We start from the raw sequence: 22,847 nt of genomic DNA, 5'->3' as shown, positions 1-22,847 counted from the left end.
TGCCTCCTGAAAGACTGTAATGATTTTCTGCATATTTTCAATACTGAATATTGTACAGTCAGAAGACATTCCTTTCATCACAATATTCTGAGAATAAACACAAAGTTGAAAACATACTCGGTGGTGAAACCTTCTTTTGTGCAGATAGGGTTATCTTTTCGTGTCTGCTTTGCATTTCTTATGACTAGTTTTTACATAATAATCCCTTTCATTTAGAATTGCATGCTTTCAAATGGTTAGAAAATCTTTTATAGGATATCCTTATTAAAAAACAGTTTATGAAGTCAAACTCTGGTGACATTGCCACACAGATAAAGTGGTCTTCCTGAGACATACACTTTGTGAAAGGGCTCCGGTCTTTATTTTTCAAAGCAGGGAGGACTCACTCCCGATGGGTGATGGTGCAGAACTAAGGTCATTCCGAAGAACACCTAACTAAGTGACAGGTATTTCTAGGACTTAAACCAAGAATCTTCTGATTTGACAGTGAGCAGTTTACAATTAACCCATTCAGGACACAACGTTTAAAAATGGGCCACTATTTTTATTTTTGTGCTGAAATGACGAGAAATAAAGTCAACTTACAGATTTAGGTTTGTAAGCTCCAAGTTTGAAACGACAACAGACGATATCAACTAAAAAACCCACAAATCCATGTATCATGCCTAAGGAAAGAATAGATCAAGCGTGTAAGCTACATGTTACTACACTGATGTGATAGTGCTGAACTGGCACATTAAGCAGAAATCTACACAATATCCTTTATTAACAGCTTACGTCATTAAATCTAAAAGCAATATGCAATTATATTCGAAAGAAAAAACTATTTTTGCACTTTTGTTTTATTCCCTGGGTCAACAGTCTGCCAAATATTAAAATTAATTAGCACAGGAATGAGTGCTAAATTTGAGTTTTAAGTTTTAAGAGCAAATGGACTGCTCACATGGTCCAACACATTCAGCTCATGGGATAGTCACGATAAACAGTGTATCAATACATGTCTTTGATGCTATCAAGACGGGGGAGTAATACATATGTTGGCAGAAGTATGCAATCAAGTATGGTCTAAATAATATTTACTGGGTAACAGTGGAGTTCTATGAAAGAATACATTGGGCTCGAATTTAGCAGGCCTGCGGGTTCCCAGCGGGTGGTCCTCCGGGAGCGTCGAAAACGCGAACGGCGAAATTAGTGGGTTGCCCACGCGATCGTAGCAGGCAACCCACTAATAGGAATCAATTACCTGCTCCTCCGGGGTCCACGGCGCTGGCCTGCGCGTCGGTCGGGCTGCGCATGCGCAGTACGATCTGTCAGCTGGAGGCTCTCTAGTTAAAGGGGCAGTCCTCCACTGACAGATGCTGCAACCAATAGAACAAATTGCAGCATGGAGCAGCCCAGGGGGAAGGCTGCTCCCAGTTTAATGATGCCTCACCCCAGCTATCATCAGATGGGGTGAGGAGGAGGGGGAGGACACAGATCTTCCCCCCGGCGGGCGGGAGGAAGCGGCCTGCCTCTGCCACCAAGAAGGCCTGGCTCGAGGTGGCAGAGGGGGTCACCTGCGCCACCAACATATGGCCCACCTGCATACAGTGCAGGAGGCGCTGCAATGACCGCAGTAGGTCAGCCACAGTGAGAACACGCAGTCTTTCCCCTACACTCCGTCTGCCACAACACTGCCCCCACCCCAAATCTCCTTCGGCACCGCCAACACTATTCTGTCACATCACCCTTCATGCCCACTCACACCCCATCCTCATCTTACCTCCACCTACTCACCTCGCCAGTACTCATCCTGCCACTGACACGCGACCCAATCCTCATACAATCTCATGGCTCCATCCCATACTCACCCTCTCGTGCATCTCCCTCACGGCCAGCCTCACTCAACCTGCCACCACCTGTGCTGCAGCCACAGGGCATGCATCACATATGTGCAGTAGGCAGCGTAAGGCAAACGTCTCGTCAGCATGAAGGGGGTGCACAAGGGTGTCTGAGGGTTTGTCATGGGTGTTACCCATATTGAATTTCAGAGCAACAAACAGCACACATTATATTGACACCACCACTGCCATGTCTCCGCGAATCCTGTCCGTTGTGTCCAATAATGCCCGCTCCTGGGTATCACTATGAGGACCCACCACTGATGCCACCCATCGTGTTACTGCAGAGTAGGTGCAGGTGTATTTGCAGGGCTCGTCCGCGCAGACGACTGAGAGACATCGGCAGTGTAGCCGGCTGCACCCTGGAAGGATGTGGAGGAGAAGGTGTGGAGGGCAGTGGTGACTTTGCCAGCGACAGGTAAGCAGTTGGTGCTGGGGCCAGCCAGGAGCAGCTCGGCATGAAAGAGGCTGCAGATCTCCACGACTACATGTCGAGCGAATCTGCGCCTCCCTGTGCACTGCTGCTCGGAGAGGTCCGGGGAGCTGCGCCTCGGTCTGTGGACCCTGTGGCGAGGGTAGTGCCCTCTGCGACGCGTCTCTCTCTGCGGTAGCCCTCCCTCCTGCTGTGCAGGTGGGCGTGCAACAACACCGTGTTGGGGGGATCCACGTCTCTGCGGCGGACGGCGTGGACTGCGAGGCTGCTGGTGCTGGTCATGCTCCTCGTCCTCCGAGGGTGTCCACACACCACCCAACTGGCAGGTGTTGGTCTGAGGGGTTGTGCAGGGTAGGTGTGTGGGTCCTCGGACTGGGGCTGCGGTTTCGTGTCGGTCTGTCCTCTGGCTTGGCGGGGGGTGGTGGGGGGCAGGGGTTGCCCTATGTGACGCGGTGCGCTCCACGGGTGAGGGCTCTCCCCCGTGGAGCGCACCTTGGCACCTGCCACAGGCTGCTGGCTGCAACACGCCTGGTTTGAAAGGTACTGTTTCCCCCAGTGTGGGAAACTGACTGCCTTGAACCTAAAATCCCACACTTCCTCTTTTGACAGCTGCTTCAGCTCATTAACTGACCACAACGAGCAAGGTAAGTACACTCAAGTGGAACCCCGCTGGCTTTAATTGCCTGCGGGATTCCCACCAGCGGGGCTTGCGCGCGCAGCCCCGCACGTCAGCGCGGTACCCGGAAGTGGCCGGGATTTCGTCGCGATCCGGTCACGTGACCGGAGATCGGGATTTTCGGGGCCACCCCGCTGGTAACCCGACCCTAAAATCGAGCCCATTAAATCAACTGGAAAAAATATAATGTAATTCACAAAGTGACCAAGATTATATTATAAATCAGATCCATCGGCACTTCAGCAACAAAGATAAATTCTGCAGCTTAACAAACTTTGTGGCCAAACAATAACATGAAATACTGCCAATATTTTTAGGAACAGAAGATTAAACAGTAACTTTTGGTTAGTTTATTTCATTACTATGTCTTGCTAACAAGTCTTACTTAGATGAAACCACTTGACATGCACTATAGCCTACAAGACATATACAGTGGTTTTATCTGCACACAAAGGCACATGGGCTAGAATTTCTGCCATTTTGATGTCAGGTTTATTGAGCAGTTTCACCTATACTGGGTTCATGAGCACTACCATTTTGACATAAACGAATGCAAATTCCACACAGGATGACTGAATGTGTAATTTTAGTGGAATCACAGAATTTCCCCGAATTGCAATGCCCAAACTGGATTCATTATTGCAGCTTCAATTATCACTCTGACCACAGAGACAATCGATTGCCTCACAGCTTGAAAAAATAACTTTTTCATAACTAAGGGGACTACATGGGCAGCATTTTAGCACCCGCTATCGGGTGCGTTCCTGGCGGGGGGGCCCCGAAAATCCCGGAGCGGGACCGGAGCCCGCCCACTTCCGGGTTCCCCGCTGACGCGCCGGCCTGCGCGCGCAGCCCCCGCTGGTGGGAATCCCGCAGGCAATTAAAGCCAGCGGGATGCCACTTGAACCTATTTATTTGGCTTGTTCAGGTCATTAACTGACCTGATTAAAGGATTATGTGAGGAGGGGTGGGATTTTAGAGCAAACTGGGACTGTTTCCCACGCTGGGGGAAAACACTCCCAGTTCAAATGGACCTGTTGCAGCCATCAGTCAGTGGCACTCATTGCAGGAGGCCACTCTGTCACTTGGGACAAAGTTTGGCCTCCACCACCCTCCTCCTGACAATCAAAGTCACCAACTTGCACACTTACCCCGGGGTCCAGAGACATGTACCTACCATGCGGACCCCCTCAGATGTACATTTTCCGGATGGGGGCCGCCGTAGCTGCAGTCATGACCTCCTCGGAGGGCGATCAGCATCACCAGCCTCACCGTCCACCTCTGACACGTGGAGCTCCACAATAGAGTGCTGTGACACATCCACCTGCACAGCAGGAGGGAGGGCTACCGCAGAGAGAGATGCGTCGCAGAGGGCACTACCCTCGCCACAGGGTCCACAGACCGAGGCTCAGCTTCCTGGACCTCTCTGAGCAGCAGTGCACACGGAGGCTCAGAGTCACTCGAAATGTCGTCATGGACATCTGCAGCCTCCTTCATGCCAAGCTGCTCCTGGCTGGCCCGAGCACCATCTTCTTACCTGTTGCTGTCAAAGTCACCACTGCCCTCAACAACATCTCCTCCGCATCCTTCCAGGGTGCAACCGGGGACATCACCGACGTCTCTCAGCTGTCTGCACAAAAGAGCCCTGCAAATACACCTACACCCACTCTGCAGTGACACAATGGGTGGCATCAGTTGTGGGTCTTCATTATGATCCTCAGGAAAGGGCATTATTGCACAAACCAGACAAGATTCGTGAAGACATGGCAGTAGTGGTGCCAATATAATATGTAATGTGAGTTGGTCAGAAATTCAATATAAGTAACAACCTTGACAAACCCTCAAACACCCTTGTGCGTCCCCTTCATGCTCACGACACGTTTGCCTTACGCTGCCTACTGCACATATGTGATGTATGCCCTGTGGCTGCAGCACAGATAGTGGCAGGTTGAGTGAGGCTGGCCGTGAAAGAGATGCACGAGAGGGTGAGTATGAGATAGAGCCATGAGATTGTATGAGGATTGGGTTGAGTGGTAGTGGCGGGATGAGTACTGGCGAGGTGAGTAGGTGCAGGTACGATGAGGATGAGGTTTGAGTGGGTATGAGTGGTGATGTGACAGAGTAGTGTTGGCAGTGCAGAAGGAGATGTGGGTTGGGGGCGGTGATGTGGCAGACGGAGTTGTAGGGGAAAGAGTAAGTGTACTCACTTTGGCTGACCTGAGGTCATTGGAGCGCCTCCTGCACTGTATGCAGGTGGGCGATATGTTGGTGGTGCAGGTGACCTCCTCTGCCACCTCAAGCCAGGCCTTCCTGGTGGCAGAGGCAGGCCGCTTCCTCCCGCCCGCCGGGGTGGGGGGGGGGGGTGGGGGGGAAATCTCTGTCCTCCCCCTCCTCCCCACCCCATGTATTGCTACCTGGAGTGAGGTATCATTAAACTGGGAGCAGCCTTCCCCCTGGGCTGCTCCATGCTGTGATTTTTTCTGTTTGTTGCAGCATGTGTCAGTGGAGGACTGCCCCTTTAAATAGAGGTCCTCCAACTGACAGATCTCACTGCGCATGCGCAGCCCGCCCGACGCGCAGATCAGCAGTGGGGAACCTGCAGGAGAAGGTAAGTGGCTCCAATTGGGCTACGATCGCGTGGGTGGCTGACTCATCTCACCGGGCGCGTTACCCATGCGCCCAATAGCCCCCCCTGCCGAGAACCCGCAGCCCTGGTAACATCAGGCCCCATATGTTCAAGAAAATCTTGGTTTTGTTAAATATTTTGCATTCATCAGGTGTTTCGGGAGGGGGAACACGGGGGATGGGGGTGGTGGTGGTGGTGGTGGTGCGTTAAGTGCAGATGAATCTTCCATTTTTGACAACCAGTGCCATCATCAAGCACTCCCAGGTCAAGCACAACCAGATTTAGATTAAAGCTTTCTCTATTCTGCCTGAAAAATGTACCTTCACTTTAACTGCAAAAAACCCTTTGTTGCACTTGTGTGAATTCATCCCTTTCCCAAACCATCCATCAACCAATTTAGTACCAACTTTGGTTGAATTATGAGCAGGTTTTGGATGCTGTGGATCTGTAGCCAATAGGAACTGGGTTGAGGCTACACAAATTATTTCACAGATGTCTTATTACCATCAGAAAGCAAGATTTTTATTTGATTTAGTCTGGACCAGATTCAAATTTTGGTCCCACAGATGAAAAGCCAGTATGCTGACTCATTGCACCACTAACAGAAAATAATTTTACTTTTTGGGACCGGCCAGATGGATTGCAGGCTGTTTTCTGGTTCTGTACTTTCCTATGTTCTGTATAGCCTGTGCTTTCAATGGACAACATTTATTCCATTGTTTTCTTCTTGAAAATAAATAGGTAATAATGGAAAAAAAAACATTTCTCTCAGGTGACAGGTCTGCAGTCAATGATATTTACTGTTTCGGTTGAAGACTACAATAGTCATGACTAAAGCCAAGATGGCCATTGAACCAAAAATGGGGCTGAAGTCCTAGTGAATAGGTTTTAAAAAATTATTTCTCTGCATGTGGGCATCACTAGCAAAGCCGGCATTTATTGCCTATCCCTAGTTGCCCTTGAGAAGGTGGTGCTGGGCCGCCTTCTTGAACCATTGCAGTCCTCTCAACGATAGATGTCCAAGTCAGGATGGTGTGTGACTTCGAGGAGAGCTTGGAGGTGATGGCGTTCCCATGCAGCTGCTGCTCTTATCCTTCTAGGTGGTGGAGGTCGTCATGGGTTTGGGAGGTGCTGCCAAAGCAGCCGTGATGAGTTGCTGCAGTGCATACTGTAGATAGTATACACTGCAGCCACAGTACGCCACTAGTGGAGGGAACGGATATTTAAGCCCTTGGATGGGCTGCTGATCAAGCAGACTGCTTTGTCTTGGATGGTGTCGACCTTCTTGAATGTTGTTGCACCTGCACCCATTTCGGCAAGTGGAGAGTATTCCATCACACTCCTGACTTCTGCCTGGTGGTAGAGCAGCTATGATGAGTCAGGAGGTGAGTGACTCACTGTAGAATACCCAGCTTCTTACTTGCACTGGTAGCCACGGAATTTATGTGGCTGGTCCATTTCAGTTTCTGGAGAATGGTGACCCCCAGGATGTTGATGGTTGGGGACTCAGCGATGGTAATTCCATGGAGTATCAAGGGAAGGTAGTTATGCTCTCTCTTGTTGAAGATGGTCATTGTTTGACACTTGTTTGGCTCAAATATTACTTGCCAGTTATTAGCCCAAAGCTGGATGTTGTCAAGGTCTTGCTACATGCGGGCATGGACTGCTTCATTATCTGAGGAATTGCAAAAGGAGTTCACCTCACTTCTGGAATTTAGCTCGTGTCCATGATTGGATCAAGACTGTAACGAGGTCTGGAACCGGGTGGATCTAGCAGAACCCAAATTAAGCATCGGCGAGTAGGTTATTGGTGAGTAAGTGCCGCTTGACAGCATTGTTGATGACTTCTTTCATCACTTCACTGATAATTGGAAGTAGGCTGATGGGGTGATAATTGGCTGGATTGGATTGTTAAAAAATTCGTTCATGGGATGTGGGCGTCGCTGGCAAGGCCGGCATTTATTGCCCATCCCTAAGTGCCCTTGAGAAGATGGTGGTGAGCGGCCTTCTTGAACCACTGCAGTCTGAAGGTTCTCCCACAGTGCTATTATGTAGGGAATTCCAGGATTTTGACCCAACGTCGATGAAGGAACGGCGATATAGTTCCAAGATGGGATAGTGTGTGACTTGAAGGGGAACGTGCAGGCGGTATTGTTCTCATGTGCCTGCTGCCCTTGTCCTTCTAGGCGGTAGAGGTCGTGGATTTGGGAGGTGCTGTCGAAGAAGCCATGGCGAGTTGCTGCAGTGCATCCTGTGGATGGTACACACTGCAGCCATGGTGCGCCGGTGAAGGGAGTGAATGTTTAGGGTGGTGGATGGGGTGCCAATCAAATGGGCTGCTTTGTCCTGGATGGTGTCGAGCTTCTTGAGTGTTGTTGGAGCTGCACTCATCCAGGCAAGTGGATTTTGTGGCTAGGACTTACCTGGGCAATTTCCCACATTGTTGGGTAGATGCCAGTGTTGTAGCTGTACTGGAATAGCTTAGCTAAAGGCGTGGTTAGTTCTGGAGCACAGATTTTCAGCACTACAGCCAGGATGTTGTCCTGGCCAGTAGCCTTGCTGTGTGCAGTGCACTCAGCCATTTCTTGATACCACATGGAGTGAACTGAATTGGCTGAAGACTGGAATCTGTGATGGTGGAGGAGACCGAGAAGGATCGTCCACTTGGCTGAAGATGGTTGCAAACACACCAGCCTTGTCTTTTGCACTCACATGCTGGGCTCCGCCCTCATTGAGGATGGGAATGTTCATAGAGCCTCCTGTTGCCAAAAAGGTGAAGTACTGACTGGAACTGTCTAGTTGTATTAGCTACAATATGCTGATTTAAGTCTCCAAGTGTCTATAATGCCCTCAGCTGTGAAAATTTAAAGCAATCCAAGTCATTTTTCTGAAACTTCAGGATAACATTAAAGCAATACAGCCCTCAACTATAGTCAATATTCCTGTTGCTAGTACAAAAAAAACTACAGTACTTGCCTGTTGTTGAGAATATTCCTCCAATAATTCCACACAATCTCACTAAGAATTGCCCTAAAGGCATGTGCTGCTCAGTCACAGTAACCATCAAGGAACTGATGTCGTATTTCATGAAAATACCTGAAACGCCATGGCTGCCTGCTGCATGGTTTATCACCCGTTCCTAGGGGAAGAGAATGGCTCACTGAAAGAACAACCATGATACATAGTGATATACAAACAAAAATGACTAAAAATACATTTAAGTTGTGACCTCTCTCATTGTGGTTAATTTTCTGTCAGATTGGAGTCACAAAACTTATTAAAACCCTCCACTTATTTTGGTATTGAACCTAGTCTCATCAGTTTCCTGAGAAAATTATCTGGTCATCAATTCTGAGACATACAGACTAGAAGTTCCCAGATTTGATTACTGGTAAACGCTGAATTTACTGGTCAGTGTTGAGTTTACTGGTCTCAGCCGGAGATTATGAAGGGGCACTACAATTGGCTGCAGTGGTCCTGGGCTAGAGAGGGGAGAATCAGCCAGAGCCGCACTCCTGACCACTATCTAATAACCTCTGCTGGATCAGCTGTCATATTGCCCATGTCAGCAACACTCACTGTCAAGGCTCACACACAAAGAATGGTCACCTGAATGAGGTACCAGAGCATAACTGGTAACTGTGGAACCGTATCACAGGGGGAGCCAATGCCTTCTGAAGTGGAGAAAAGGGGCAAAAGTTGGCAACAACTGATTCTCTTAGAAAAAGCCCAGAGAATTTAAATATTACATTAACTCAATCTTTTTCGAAGGACTAACTAGGTGACGTTCACAAGAGGCTAATCTTGATTTTTTTTCACTCCACTGAACATTATAGGTCAGTTTAAGTGGAAAATTAAGTAAGCTTTCAAAGTAACTTGCAACATAAGCATAGTAAGGTTACAGTCAGGGACGCACTGGCTTCCCCCGAAAGGGCGTGGGATTCCAATGGAAAATGGGGGTCTCCGAGAACACAGCACTATAGAACCATTCACGGGGGCACTCAGGGAATCGCTCATATACCATGTATTTGCTTTTACTTACCATGGTGTTCAGGCTTCTGAATAATAGATGGTCCTGTTACCCCCACCTACCAGCTGACCCAAAGCCCAGCCCTCATCTCTGTTCCCAACCTTCCTGCTCTGTCCCCGCTCCTGTCTCATTCCTCATCTTCCCACTCCCCATAAAGGCCCACATTCACCTGTCCAGCTTCTAGTTGTGCTTTCTCTCTGCTAGATTTGAAAGTTGCACCTATAAACACCTTACTGAACAGCTATTTGCAACAACTGCACGAGTAGAAATATGGAGGACAAATCCCGAGCTTTTGTCAAATATGATCAATGATGTTGGTGTTTTGATTCACATAGGTTGCAGTTTTATGGCAAATCCCAAACTATTCTGCTAAATTTTTATTATCCAATTGTGGAAACCTCCCTTTTGTGTCTGGTAATGTCTAAATAATACATTAAGATTTTTAATATAGATATTGTGGCAAGTTGGATGACATGCTATCTTAACAGTCAAGGACCCTCAGGAAAGATAAATTACCAGAATTTTCAATTGAATTACAAATGAAGGGCATGATTTTCCCTGTGATGCTATAAAAGATAACAGGGAAAGTACAGGGAGCCTCAGAGGAAGAGAAAGCAGAGAGAAATACACCGTGGGGGCAGATATTGAGGAGAGGGGATTGAGGAACAGGGAGAAGAAAAGTAAAATTACTTTGGGAACTGGAGGGGGAGTAAACCTCTTCCATCTCTAGGCAGAAAATAAACGTGGGCTTCAGAAGTGGAGACTCGGTAGCTGTACGAGGTGGTGGGGAGCCATTACAGGTAGTGGAGCTGTTAATATTGGAATTCTCAGTAAAGCACAAGGTACTCATTACAACTAAGCGTAACAGGTAAGTGTTGACATTTTAACATTGGAATTCCAATTAAATGACACACACAAACATGGTTTACATCTAAAATTATTCAAACACTTTGTTATTCAAACCTAAAAGGTCTCAAGAAACATCAGTTTTGGTTACTAATTTTAAAACATCAATGACAATGACTTATGACTTTGAATAACTGACGAGTTCCATTAACAATAATCAGATTTTGTTTCCCCAAGGGAGTTGGCAAATAGTCTTCCCGATTATTTTAAGCCCCGTTGAAATATTGCCATAGCATTTGTTCCCCATGTAATTAGTCAAGTACACACAAATATTTAAGTGTATACCATAGAAGTATCCCAAACAATGAATTCACACCTTAAAAGGGAATGATTAGAAACATCACCACTGTAGTGATTGCAAAGCAGTTGAAACAAATTTGATTCAGTTTAAGTGGCATATCTGAGTGATGAGATAAAACCAAACAACTTCATTAATTGACTTACCCTTTCTGTGACTGAATACTGATGGGTGTCTGCTGAGAATTTGTAGGTATTAAGTTTTGTTGGCACAATTGTGATGAAGTATTGAAACATCTGATTATCTAGAATACAAACAATGCACTTGAAAGCACTGAAACAACAAAAAATTCATACTAGCAGGTAATCAGCACAAAATTATAAATGAGTACACAAAAACATTCCTAAAGGTACTAATTTACAAAAACAATTCAAGAGAACAGACAAGTGGCATGTTCTCACAGAGGAATCTACCAATGCTACTCTGCAGCTGATACATGCAGAGAGATACATGACAATGGGCTTGGGTAATTTGTCCTCCAAGCTTTTCCTGCTCCTGTGGGGAACATGCCTTGCCTCCATATTTAGCAGCTTCTCTATATGGTCAAGTTCAGATCAGAAAATCACTGAATGGAAGCATAGGTAAATCATGTCCTGCCACTCTGTGGCAGTGTGTTGATACACTTACAGTTACTAATTTCAACATATTATTGTTAATTACAGCTTAAATGTCTATAGACATAACTCAAGTGAATAATCCCATAGTTCAACCATTAATACCTCTACAGCTATCGATTCTAATGTGCACCAGCAGAGTTTTATATACTCACTTTATTTCTGAACTTTGTATGAATAAAGTGATGCCTAGCTGGAAATGGATCTCCCAAACACAGTTTGTCTGTTCCAGGAGCGCAGTAGAACTATCTGGAAATTCTACCTCTGCCCCCACCGTCCAGTTTTATAATTGCTGGTTCAACATAATCAACGTGGATTGACACATTTTAGAGTGGGATTTTTTCCCCCAACACACAGATTTGGTAATTTGCTTACAGTGTGATTTGATGAATCATAGGCTAGGAATTTGCATACGGCATCACCACGAGTTAGAAGTGCTAGCAGGTAACATAAGAACATAAGAAATAGGAGCAGGAGTAGGCCAATCGGCCCCTCGAGCCTGGTCTGCCATTCAATAAGATCATGGCTGATCTGATCCTAATCTCAAATGTAAATTCATGTCCAATTTCCTGCCCGCTCCCCGTAACCCCTAATTCCCTTTACTTCTAGGAAACTGTCTATTTCTGCTTTAAATTTATTTAATGATGTAGCTTCCACAGCTTCCTGGGGCAGCAAATTCCACAGACCTACCACCCTCTGAGTGAAGAAGTTTCTCCTCATCTCAGTTTTGAAAGAGCAGCCCCTTATTCTAAGATTATGCCCCCTAGCTCTAGTTTCACCCATCCTTGGGAACATCCTTACCGCATCCACCCGATCAAGCCCCTTCACAATCTTATATGTTTCAATAAGATCGCCTCTCATTCTTCTGAACTCCAATGAGTAGAGTCCCAATCTACTCAACCTCTCTTCATATGTCCACCCCCTCATCCCCGGGATTAACCGAGTGAACCTTCTTTGTACTGCCTCGAGAGCAAGTATGTCTTTTCTTAAGTATGGACACCAAAACTGTATGCAGTATTCCAGGTGCGCTCTCACCAATACCTTATATAACTGCAGCAATATCTCCCTGTTTTTATATTCTATCCCCCGAGCAATAAAAGCCAACATTCCGTTGGCCTTCTTGATCACCTGCTGCACCTGCATACTAACTTTTTGATTTTCTTGCACTAGGACCCCCAGATCCCTTTGTACTGCAGTACTTTCCAGTTTCTCGCCATTAAGATAATAACTTGCTCTCTGATTTTTCCTCCCAAAGTGCATAACCTCACATTTTCCAATATTGTATTGCATCTGCCAAATCTCTGCCCACTCACCCAGCCTGTCTATATCCCCTTGTAGGTTTTTTATGTCCTCCTCACTCTCTACTTTCCCTCCCATCTTTGTATCATCTGCAAACTTCGATATGTTACACTCGGTCCCCTCCTCCAAATCGTTAATATAGATTGTAAAGAGTTGGGGACCCAGCACCGACCCCTGCGGAACACCACTGGCTATTGGTTGCCAGTCCGAGAATGAACCATTTATCCCAACTCTCTGCTTCCTGTTAGATAACCAATCCTCCACCCATGCCAGAATATTACCCCCAATCCAGTGATTCTTTATCTTGAGCAATAATCTTTTATGTGGCACCTTGTCGAATGCCTTCTGGAAGTCTAAATACACTACGTCCACTGGTTCCCCTTTATCCACCCTGCACGTTATGTCCTCAAAGAACTCAAGCAAATTTGTCAGACATGACTTCCCCTTCGTAAAGCTATGCTGACTTTGTCCTATTAAATTATGTTTATCCAAATGTTCCGCTACTGTCTCCTTAATAATAGACTCCAAAATTTTACCCACCACAGATGTTAGGCTAACTGGTCTATAATTTCCAGCCTTCTGCCTACTACCCTTTTTAAATAAGGGTGTTACATTAGCAGTTTTCCAATCTGCCGGGACCTTTGCCGAGACCAGAGAATTTTGGAAAATTACTACCAAAGCATCCACAATCCCTACTGCCACTTCCCTCAAGACCCTCGGATGTAAGCCATCAGGTCCAGGGGATTTATCCGCCTTGAGTCCCATTATTTTACTGAGTACCAATTCCTTAGTGATTTTAATCGTATTTAGCTCCTCCCCCCCTCGAGCCCCCAGTTTGTCCAGTGTTGGGATATTCTTAGTGTCCTCGACCGTAAAGACTGAAACAAAATATTTGTTCAGCATTTTTGCCATCTCCATGTTTCCCACCATTAATTTCCTGGTCTCATCCTCTAAAGGACCTACGTTTGCCTTAGCCACCCTTTTTCTTTTTATATAACTGTAGAAACTCTTGCTATCTGTTTTTATATTTTTTGCTAATTTATTTTCATAATCTATCTTCCCTTTCTTAATCAATCCTTTAGTTACTTTTTGCTGTCTTTTGAAGACTTCCCAATCTTCTATCCTCCCACTAAGTTTGGCTACCTTACATGTCCTTGTTTTTAGTCAGATACTATCCTTAATTTCTTTACTTAGCCATGGATGGCTGTCATTTCTGTTACACCCTTTTTTCCTCAGTGGAATATATTTTTTAAAAAGTTGTAAAATAACTCCTTAAATGAACACCACTGCTCATGTACCGTCTTACCCTGTAATCTATTTTCCCAGTCCACTTTAATCAATTCCGCTCTCATACCATCATAGACTCCTTTATTCAAGCTCAGTACGCTTGTTTGAGAACCAACCTTCTCACCCTCTAATTGGATATGGAATATAACCATGTTATGGTCACTCATTCCAAGGGGATCCTTAACTAGGACATTATTAATTAATCCTGGCTCATTACACAGGACCAGGTCCACGGTTGCCTGCCCCCTTGTAGGATCAGTTACATACTGCTCAAGAAATCCATCCCTAATACACTCAATAAACTCTTCCTCAAGGCTGCCCTGCCCAATTTGATTTGTCCAGTTAATATGATAGTTAAAATCCCCCATAATTATAGCGGTTCCTTTATTACATGCCCCGACTATTTCCTGATTAATACTTCTTCCAGCAGAGTTGCAACTATTAGGAGGTCTATATATTACGCCCACTAGTGTTTTTTCCCCTTATTATTCCTTATCTCTACCCAAACTGTTTCATTATCCTGATCCTTTGTCCCAATATCATTTCTCTGTATTACTGTGATTCATTCCTTTATTAACATAGCCACCCCACCTCCCCTTCCTTCCTGCCCGTCCTTCCTGATTTTTAAATACCCTGGCATATTTAATTCCCAGTCGCTGTCACCCTGCAGCCATGTTTCTGTAATGGCCACAAGAACATACCCATACGTAGTTATTTGTGCCGTTAACTCGTCCATTTTGTTACGAATGCTACGTGCATTCAGATAAAGAACTTTCAAATATGTTTTGTGACACTTAGTTCCTGCTTTTTCCTTTTTTAACACTTTAAGGTGTTAGGTGGCTGACTTTAAGTAATGATGTGGAGATGCCGGTGATGGACTGGGGTGGACAAATGTAAGGAATCTTACAACACCAGGTTATAGTCCAACAAATTTATTTTAAAATCACAAGCTTTCGGAGATTATCTCCTTCGTCAGATGAATGAATGAAAAGGTTCTCAAATCGCATATCTTATACGATGTTGGGACAGCATCACACCAATCAAAAGGTGTCGTTGTTATTCAAACAGGCCAGTCACGGAGAACAGCACGTCCCAGTACACTCGATATACATTGTGTCTTTTACACAGGCAGGCAGAAAGAAACTCAAAATGGCAGAGAGAGAGAGAGAGAGAATTTTAAAAAACATATAAATTTTTTCCCCTTTTTTGCTGGTGGGGTTACGTGTAGCGTGACATGAACCCAAGATCCCGGTTGAGGCCGTCCTCATGGGTGCGGAACTTGGCTATCAACTTCTGCTCGACGATTTTGCGTTGTCGTGTGTCTCGAAGGCCGCCTTGGAGAACGCTTACCCGAAGATCGGTGGCTGAATGTCCTTGACTTTAAGTAAGTCAGCTACCTTTTTCCCACCCAAAAAAACAACCTACTTACTTTTAGAAAATAAGGTGGTAGAGTTAGATTTAGAAAACTGGCAAATGCAATTGCAAAAACAAAATACTGCAGATGCTGGAAATCTGAAATAAAAACAGAAAATGCTAGAGAAGCTCAGCAAGTCAGGCAGCATCTGTGGAGAAAGAAAGAGAGTTAATGTTTCAGGTCGAAGGCCTTTCGTCAGAACTGGAAGATGTTAAAAGAGTTGAAGTTTTTGAGCAAGGGAAAGGAGGGGAGGGAGGGGAGGAAAGAACAAGAGGGAAGGTCTCAAAGGGTGGAGGGAGTGATTAAATGACAAAAGGGATGATGGTGCAAGGCAAGGAAGGTGGTAATGGGACAGGTTAAGAAACAAAAGATTGATCAGTAGCAGCTGTAAATGACAGCAGCAGAACCATTACCAGCACTAGCTGATCGAATAAATGGGAGCAGTGGTTACGATCTGAAGTTACTGAAATTAATGTTGAGTCCAGAAGGTTGTAAAGTGCCTAAACGAAAGATGAGGTGCTGTTCCTCGAGCTTACGTTGGGCTTCATTGGAACAGTGTAAGAGGCCGTTGACAGGGCCCTCAACCGCGTCAGTCATATTTCCCGAACTTCTGCGCTCACCCCTTCCCTTCCCTTCCCTCCCAGAACCATGATAAGGTTCCCCCTTGTCCTCACCTTCCACCCCACGAACCTCCACATTCAACATATCATCCTCCGCCATTTTCGCCACCTCCAGCGCGATCCCATCACCAAACACATCTTCCCCTCCCCTTTCAACATTCTGAAGGGACCGTTCCCTCCGCGACACCCATTCCACTCTTCCATCACCCGGTCTCCTCCCTACGGCACCTTCCCATTGCGAGCGCAGGAGAGGCAACACCTGCCCCTTCACCTTCTCCCTTCCCACCATCCAGGGCCCCAAACACCTTCCAGGTGAAATAGCGGTTTACTTGTACTTCTTTCAATTTAGTATATTGTATCCGCTGCACACAATGCGGTCTCCTCTACATTGGGGAGACCAAATGCAGACTGGGTGATCGCTTTGCTGAACACCTCTGCCCTGTCCGCAAGCGTGACCCTGACCTGCCGATCGCTTGCCAATTTAAATCCCCTTCCCGCTCCTACTCTGACCTCTCTGTCCTCGGCCTCTTACACTGTTCCAACGAAGCTCAGGGAACAGCACCTCATCTTTACTTTACAACCTTCCGGACTCAACACTAATTTCAATAACTTCAGATCATAACCACTGCTCCCATTTTTTCGGTCAGCAAGTGCTGCTAATGGTTCTGCTGCTGCTATTTACAGCAACTACTGATCAATCTTTTGTTTCTTAACCTGTCCCATTACCACCTTCCTTGCCTTGCATCATGATCCCTTTTGTCATTTAATCACTTGTGCCCTCCACCCTATCAGAGACCTTCCCTTTTGTTCTTTCCTCCCCTCCCTCTCCTCCTTTCTCTGGCTCTGTACTTGCTCTAAAACGTTGACTCTTTTAACATCTTCCAGTTCTGACGAAAGGTCTTCGACCTGAAACATTAACTCTGTTTCTTTCTCCACAGATGCTGCCTGACTTGCTGAGCTTCTCCAGCATTTTCTGTTTTTATATTAAATGCAATTGCAAAGCCAGTTATGTGTATGGCATGCCTAATGTGGGCTTTCTTGGATCCACAAGACTTCCAAAAGCAGCACACATGCACAAAGTGTTGGAACGTTGTGTTGCTCGAGCAGAAAAATACTGAGCTTGAGCATGAGCTGACCAGAGTTTTCACTGTACAGAAGGAGGAAAAGTTAATGGAACTTAAGTTCTAGGAAGTAGTAACCCCACAGGCAGAGAGGAGTCAGGAGCAAAAGAAATGGGTGGCCACTCATGAAACAGGAAGGAAAAGCAAGAGTGTGGTAGAAAACCCCTTTGCATCTAAAACTGTGCAATCGTTATTCAGTGCTGGATAGGAGGACAAGATCAGAGATATGAGAGAGAACCATAATACCATGAATCTGTGGCATAAGGAGTTACCCAGGGGGACAAAAAGAAGAGACTAGAGGAGTGGTAGTTTTAGGAAGGACTGGGAAGGTAAGGTAGTAGGTGGGTGGCATTATTTGTTAGCGAGGGATTAGTTGCAATAGAGTTGGATGCTGGAAGTGGTACTGGATAGAATTAAAGGACAATAAAGGGAAAAAGTTAATAGTAATATGCTATAGGCTACTAAATAATCCCAGTTTTGTGGGAGACATAAAACAAATAAGTGCCAAGTTTTCAGTAGTAAGCCTAGGGGATTTCAATTTTCCTCATATTGACCAGAGTGCACAATGGGGACAGTCTGTTTGCGAACAAGAATTTATTGAAATTGAGAGAGTCTAGTTGCTGAAGCAGTGCGTTAAGGAACTCACAAAGGGTAATGCAATGTTGATGTTAGTTTTGACAGGTGAGATGGGAACAATAAGCAAAGTAGAAGTAAGGGGGCATTTGAGATCTAGTGAACGTAATGTTCTGACATTCTGGTTAGACATTAAGATAGAAAACAAAAGAAAGCCAATTAAAAAGCATAAAAAAGGGTATGAGAGAGAAGATGGGAATGGTAAAATGGGATGAGATACTGGAAGTGAAAGGTGTGGAAGGAAAGTGGAATAGTTTAAAAAGGGATAATTAAGATGCAAAAAGAATTTATCCCTGAAGTAAATAAGGGACAGAATAAAAGAGTAAGCCCAGTTTGGCTTCCTAATAAAGTTGTGAAAAGCATTAGGGAGAAAGAGAAAGTACACAAAATGTTTAAAAGTTCAGGAAACGAACGGGATAGGGAGATCTAAAAAGATAGGCCGAGGATTGACAAGAAACTGACAACAGCTGCAATGAGGGATCATGAGGAAAGCAAAGCTGGAAACATGAAGCAGAACAGTAAAGCATTCTTCAAGTATGTCAGGAGTAAACAAAGAGTGCAAAGAGGCATTGGCTCACTTAAAATGACAATGGGGAAGTGGTGTCTGAAGATAGAGATATTGCTGAAGTACTTAACCGTTATTTTTCAACAGTGTTCACAAATGAAATGGAGGGAGAAATGCCAGAATTGGTACAGTTTAAAGGTGAATGTAAAAATCACAAGAGGACATACTGGCGAGGTTGTTGAAGCTCAAGGTAGATAAAGTTCCTGGCGTTGACAACTTTCATCCAAGGGTTCTGAGGGAATTGGCTGGGGAGGGAGGGAGAAAGCAAGAGAGACATGTTATTGTGCGCGGGGACAAAGATCGGAAGTGGGAGGGGGGCAAAAGGCATCGTCGGGGCTGGGGAGCGGGGAAGGGAGAAGACATCATTTGAAAGGTAGGTTTATTTTTTTTTAAACTTTGTGAAATGTTATTTTATTTAAGTTATTTAGTTGATTTTTGCATGATCCAGCCCTTCACATCTGATTTCACCAGGCGTGAATCGGAAGCCGTGGGAAAGCTGCCCAGGTAAGTTGAAAATCGTTGCAACTACCTACTATGTAACAAATGAAGTGCCTTAAGTACCTCAATGAGGTACATTTGCTTCTTGAAATATTGTTCCGCCGGCTTTAACTGTCAGTGCAACTTCCAGATTCCAGAACCCCACGCGCACAGATGCGTTTGAGTGAGCCGCGCAAGTCGGTGGGTTGGAGCGGGTTCCTTACCCACTCCGGATTTTTACTGATTTTCGCTGCCCCCCCCCACCAGACTTTCATTTGAAAATCGAGCCCATTATACCTACAACACAAATATATTATAATATAGTTGATCTCCTACAACATTGCTTAGCAGCAAAAAAAATCTCTTCCTGAACTACGTGTGTGTTTTTCCACTCATTCTTTTTGCTGCAATCTCTGTCTTACACCATTTCTCTCTGTCTCTACAGATGCCACATTGGGATGTATTACTCAATCCAAGCTTTTTTAAAAAAAATTGTTTTCATCTCATTCTATGGCACTGTTGTATATCTCCAATGTTCCTGAGTGGTTATCAGACAAATTCCTTTGCTGATGTACTCCATCTCTTAAGGTCCAGAATATGCAGTATGATGGAAGACAACATAAACTAGGTTAGAGGTGGGGATGTGGAGAGATTATTGGAGAGGTACTACAACAGGAGCAGTTGAGACAGAAGGTGGGGTGAAGGGCAAGACCAGGAAGGACTTGTGGGGTGGGGGGTGGGTGCAGCCGAAGAAAACAAAGGGATGAGGAAGGAAACAGGTGGAGGAGACCTACGACCTGGGAGGGAGTTGAGGGATGCAGAAAATAAGGCCGGACCTGGGAGCACATGTGGGGTATGGGATGTGGTGACAACAGGATCTGGAAACACTCGGTGGGGTTGCAGTCTGGTCACTATGATTTAATGAGGGAACATGCGGACCATTAAAGATTTGAGTGGGCATGCTACCAGCTGGGCCAAAAAAGCCTCATTGCAGGCAGGCAAGTGGTTAAACTGAAAAACACCTGGAGTAGGCAGACAGGAAAGCAGTCAAAGTAGGTGAGTGAGTCGGCAGACCAGGAAATACTAGGGATAAATGAGTGAGTGAGCAGGTGGTGCACAAGCACTCCAGGTGCCTTTCACAACCAAGCCCACCCAATGTCATTCTTGATTCACTGGACCCCTACTCATCCAGAATTGATCCTGCATGAATCCTCCTCAAGCAAATGTTTTCTCCTCCTACTATGTAGCTGCATAATTCTTTTAGCCAGTTAAGAGGTGTAGGTAGGTGGAGGAAAGTGGCAGCGTGTTCAATGGCTGATCAGGTTGACTAAGAATCTAGGGGGTGGGGCATAGTGGCTCCAGACATATAAACCCAGACCTGCACAATGGGGTAAAAAATCAAACCAGGGTCGTATTCCTTAGAGTGAGGAAAGTAACTGGAAAAAGTCTGTCTCTGGAGCAGTAAATAACCATATGGCTGCTGTAATGAACAAATTGCAAACACAAATCCCTAGTATATACAGGTTTTTTTCTGTCAAAAACACTCACAAAAGTTCAAGGTCTAAGCTGTTTCATGTGTTTACATAAAACATATTTTTAACTTCAAAGTCCCAAAAATGGTTTCCTGTCTTTGTTTTGTCAGTAATTTTCCAATTGGAAAAGGTGTGGGGTGGTGGTGGTGGTGGGGGGGGTTTAAAACACTAAGTCCTGGCATGCCCTGTGAATGATGTTAATTAAAAACTTCCAGAGTCGTAAGCACAGGTACATTCTGGGAACTATAGGTTCATACTATATTTCCCATGGCTGGCGAGTCGAGAACTAGAAGGCACAGTCACAGGATAAGGGGTCGGCCATCTAAGACTGATAAGGAGGAATTTCTTCACTCAGAGGGTTGTGACTCTTTGGAATTCTCTACCCGAGAGAGCTGTGGATGCTGAGTCGTTGAGTATATTCAAGACTGAGATAGATAGATTTTTGGACTTTAGGGGAATCAAGGGATATGGGGATCGGGCAGGAAAGTGGAGCTGAGGTTGAAGATCAGCCATGATCTGATTGAATGGCGGAGCAGGCTCGAGGGGCTGTATGGCCTACTCCTGCTCCTATTTCTTATGTTCTCATATTATGTTCCTTGTTGACAGTGATACATTTAGGTGCATGCATTAACTCAAGGCTCAAATGCATCACACAGGAATGGGCCTCTGACAGAAATCATAGAGCCATTTGTAATGCAGAAAATACTATTGAAAAGCTAGGTTTAATAACTTGGTGAATTTTGTATTGTTTTAATGAATTAATTCTGTTACAAACCTCATTTCCAGTAGTAAGTCTTCAGCTTAGTTGAGAACCTAAAATGACATCTAAAAGTATTTTCAAAAGCTATTTTGTTCACTGTTTTTAAAAGAAATAGGTAGCTGTTGCTGACTGCACATTTTGACCCTTGATTAGTGGTTTAATTCCCACTTGTTACGGTTCAGTTGTGATTTGGTTGCTCTCATATAAATATGAAATTTGAGCCAATCAAGTGCACGATCACAAGTGCGGTAGTATGATGGACAAAAACGTGCAGCAGATACAACTAGGTATACAAGTCGAGGTCCAGTGGCATTGCTTAGAATATTCTCTGGCCCTTTGTGCACCCCTCCTCTCTTCGCTCCACCACTAGCAGCCATGCCTTCAAACACTCAGGCCCCATGCTCTGGAATTCCCTCCCTAAACCCCTCTGCTTCTCCACCTCCCTCTCATTAAGATGCTCCTGAACACCCACCTCTTTTACCAAGCTTTTAGTCACCCCTCCTATTATTTCCTCCTTTGACTTGGGATACATTTTTTTGAATTCACGTCAATGAAACACCTTGGGATGTTTTTCTATGTTAAAAGCACTATATAAACGCAACTTCTTGCTAAGTTGGAGTATACAGTCTCTCTCTTACCTGTCTCTATTGTGTTTGCATTCCTGTTTCCCTTTCTCTTGACTTTTCTGCTTCTACGCGTCTCTTTCTCCTTCTGCTCATCTGTCTATTTCTGCTTCTTTCTCTTTTCCCTTCCATCTGGGAGATTGTGGGTTGCGTTGCAGGAGTGCTATTTTCTGGTGGCGGTTCTGGGCAAAATGCAGCTTTCCTGCTTCATCCTGTCTCTCTTGCTTTCGTGCTTCCACTGCCTTCCCTACCACTTTCCCTTTCCATATCCACCCCCCCATCACAGCACCCTCTCACTCTCACTGCATACCAATAATTTCCCCAACACAGTACCCCCTCATGCCCTGTATCCTCCCTAAAGCTTGCTGCCATTTTCCCTGGTCACACCTCTATCGTCTGCCACATCACCCTTCATCGGCCAGCATCGGCACAATTTTCTCCATCTCCGATCCCTCTCACCTTCTTCCACTCAGCCACGTTTCCTCACCTCATCAGCTTATATTTCCTCCCCGTCCCCTCCCCACACTAGCCTGATGCCAAACCCTTATTTCCTATCCATCCATATTGCCACTTGCCTGATCCCAATCTCTTACTCATTTATTCCCCCCACCAGCCAGATGTGACAGTCAGTTTCCTAGGAATAAGCTGGGCCATCAAGTTAATGTCTCTCAAAGCATCTATAACGTTATGTTCTATTTATAGTGCTATGTTTTATTAAAAGTACTTAGTGCTGGGAAACTAGAGAAAAAGGAAGACAGGAGGATAGACAATGGGGTGGGTAACCAGATGACCAAGCAGGGAGGTATAAATGGGGCCAGCTAGGAGAAGCTAGAGGAAAGCACTGTGGCCCAATGGCTGGTAGGCATGGACAGTATAAATTAATGAAATAAAAAGCCTACAACAGTCAAGCAGGCGTCTTCAGACATAATTAAATTAAATTGCCTTTGGTGGGAGGAGGCTTGCCTCCAATTAATTGATTAAATAAATGGGGGCCTAAAAAGAGGAAGAAGAATTCGTTCAAAGATGAATTTTTAAAAGATTAGGAAATAGCTT

At 45.2% G+C, this 22,847-nt stretch overlaps 1 protein-coding gene across 2 annotated transcripts in view; it reads right to left on the bottom strand.

The window, feature by feature from the left end:
- The window catches only part of ergic2 (ERGIC and golgi 2), a 68,681-nt gene that overhangs the window by 6,175 nt on the left and 39,659 nt on the right, over positions 1-22,847 (bottom strand). Inside the window, exons 11-13 of one of the 2 annotated variants that reach the window (XM_067999587.1) lie at positions 10,996-11,093; positions 8,592-8,754; positions 586-665 (exon numbers count right to left, since the gene is read on the bottom strand). In XM_067999587.1, the coding sequence (XP_067855688.1) occupies positions 586-665; positions 8,592-8,754; positions 10,996-11,093 (341 nt within the window). The remainder of the gene's footprint in view (positions 1-585; positions 666-8,591; positions 8,755-10,995; positions 11,094-22,847) is intronic. The other variant, XM_067999588.1, reaches the window with a different exon arrangement.

This window comes from Heptranchias perlo, chromosome 18, assembly GCF_035084215.1.
Source record: "Heptranchias perlo isolate sHepPer1 chromosome 18, sHepPer1.hap1, whole genome shotgun sequence".
Taxonomy (NCBI): Eukaryota; Metazoa; Chordata; class Chondrichthyes; order Hexanchiformes; family Hexanchidae; genus Heptranchias; species Heptranchias perlo.
Note: the sequence above shows the minus strand (reverse complement) of the source record. Positions and strands in the feature narration are given on the sequence as shown.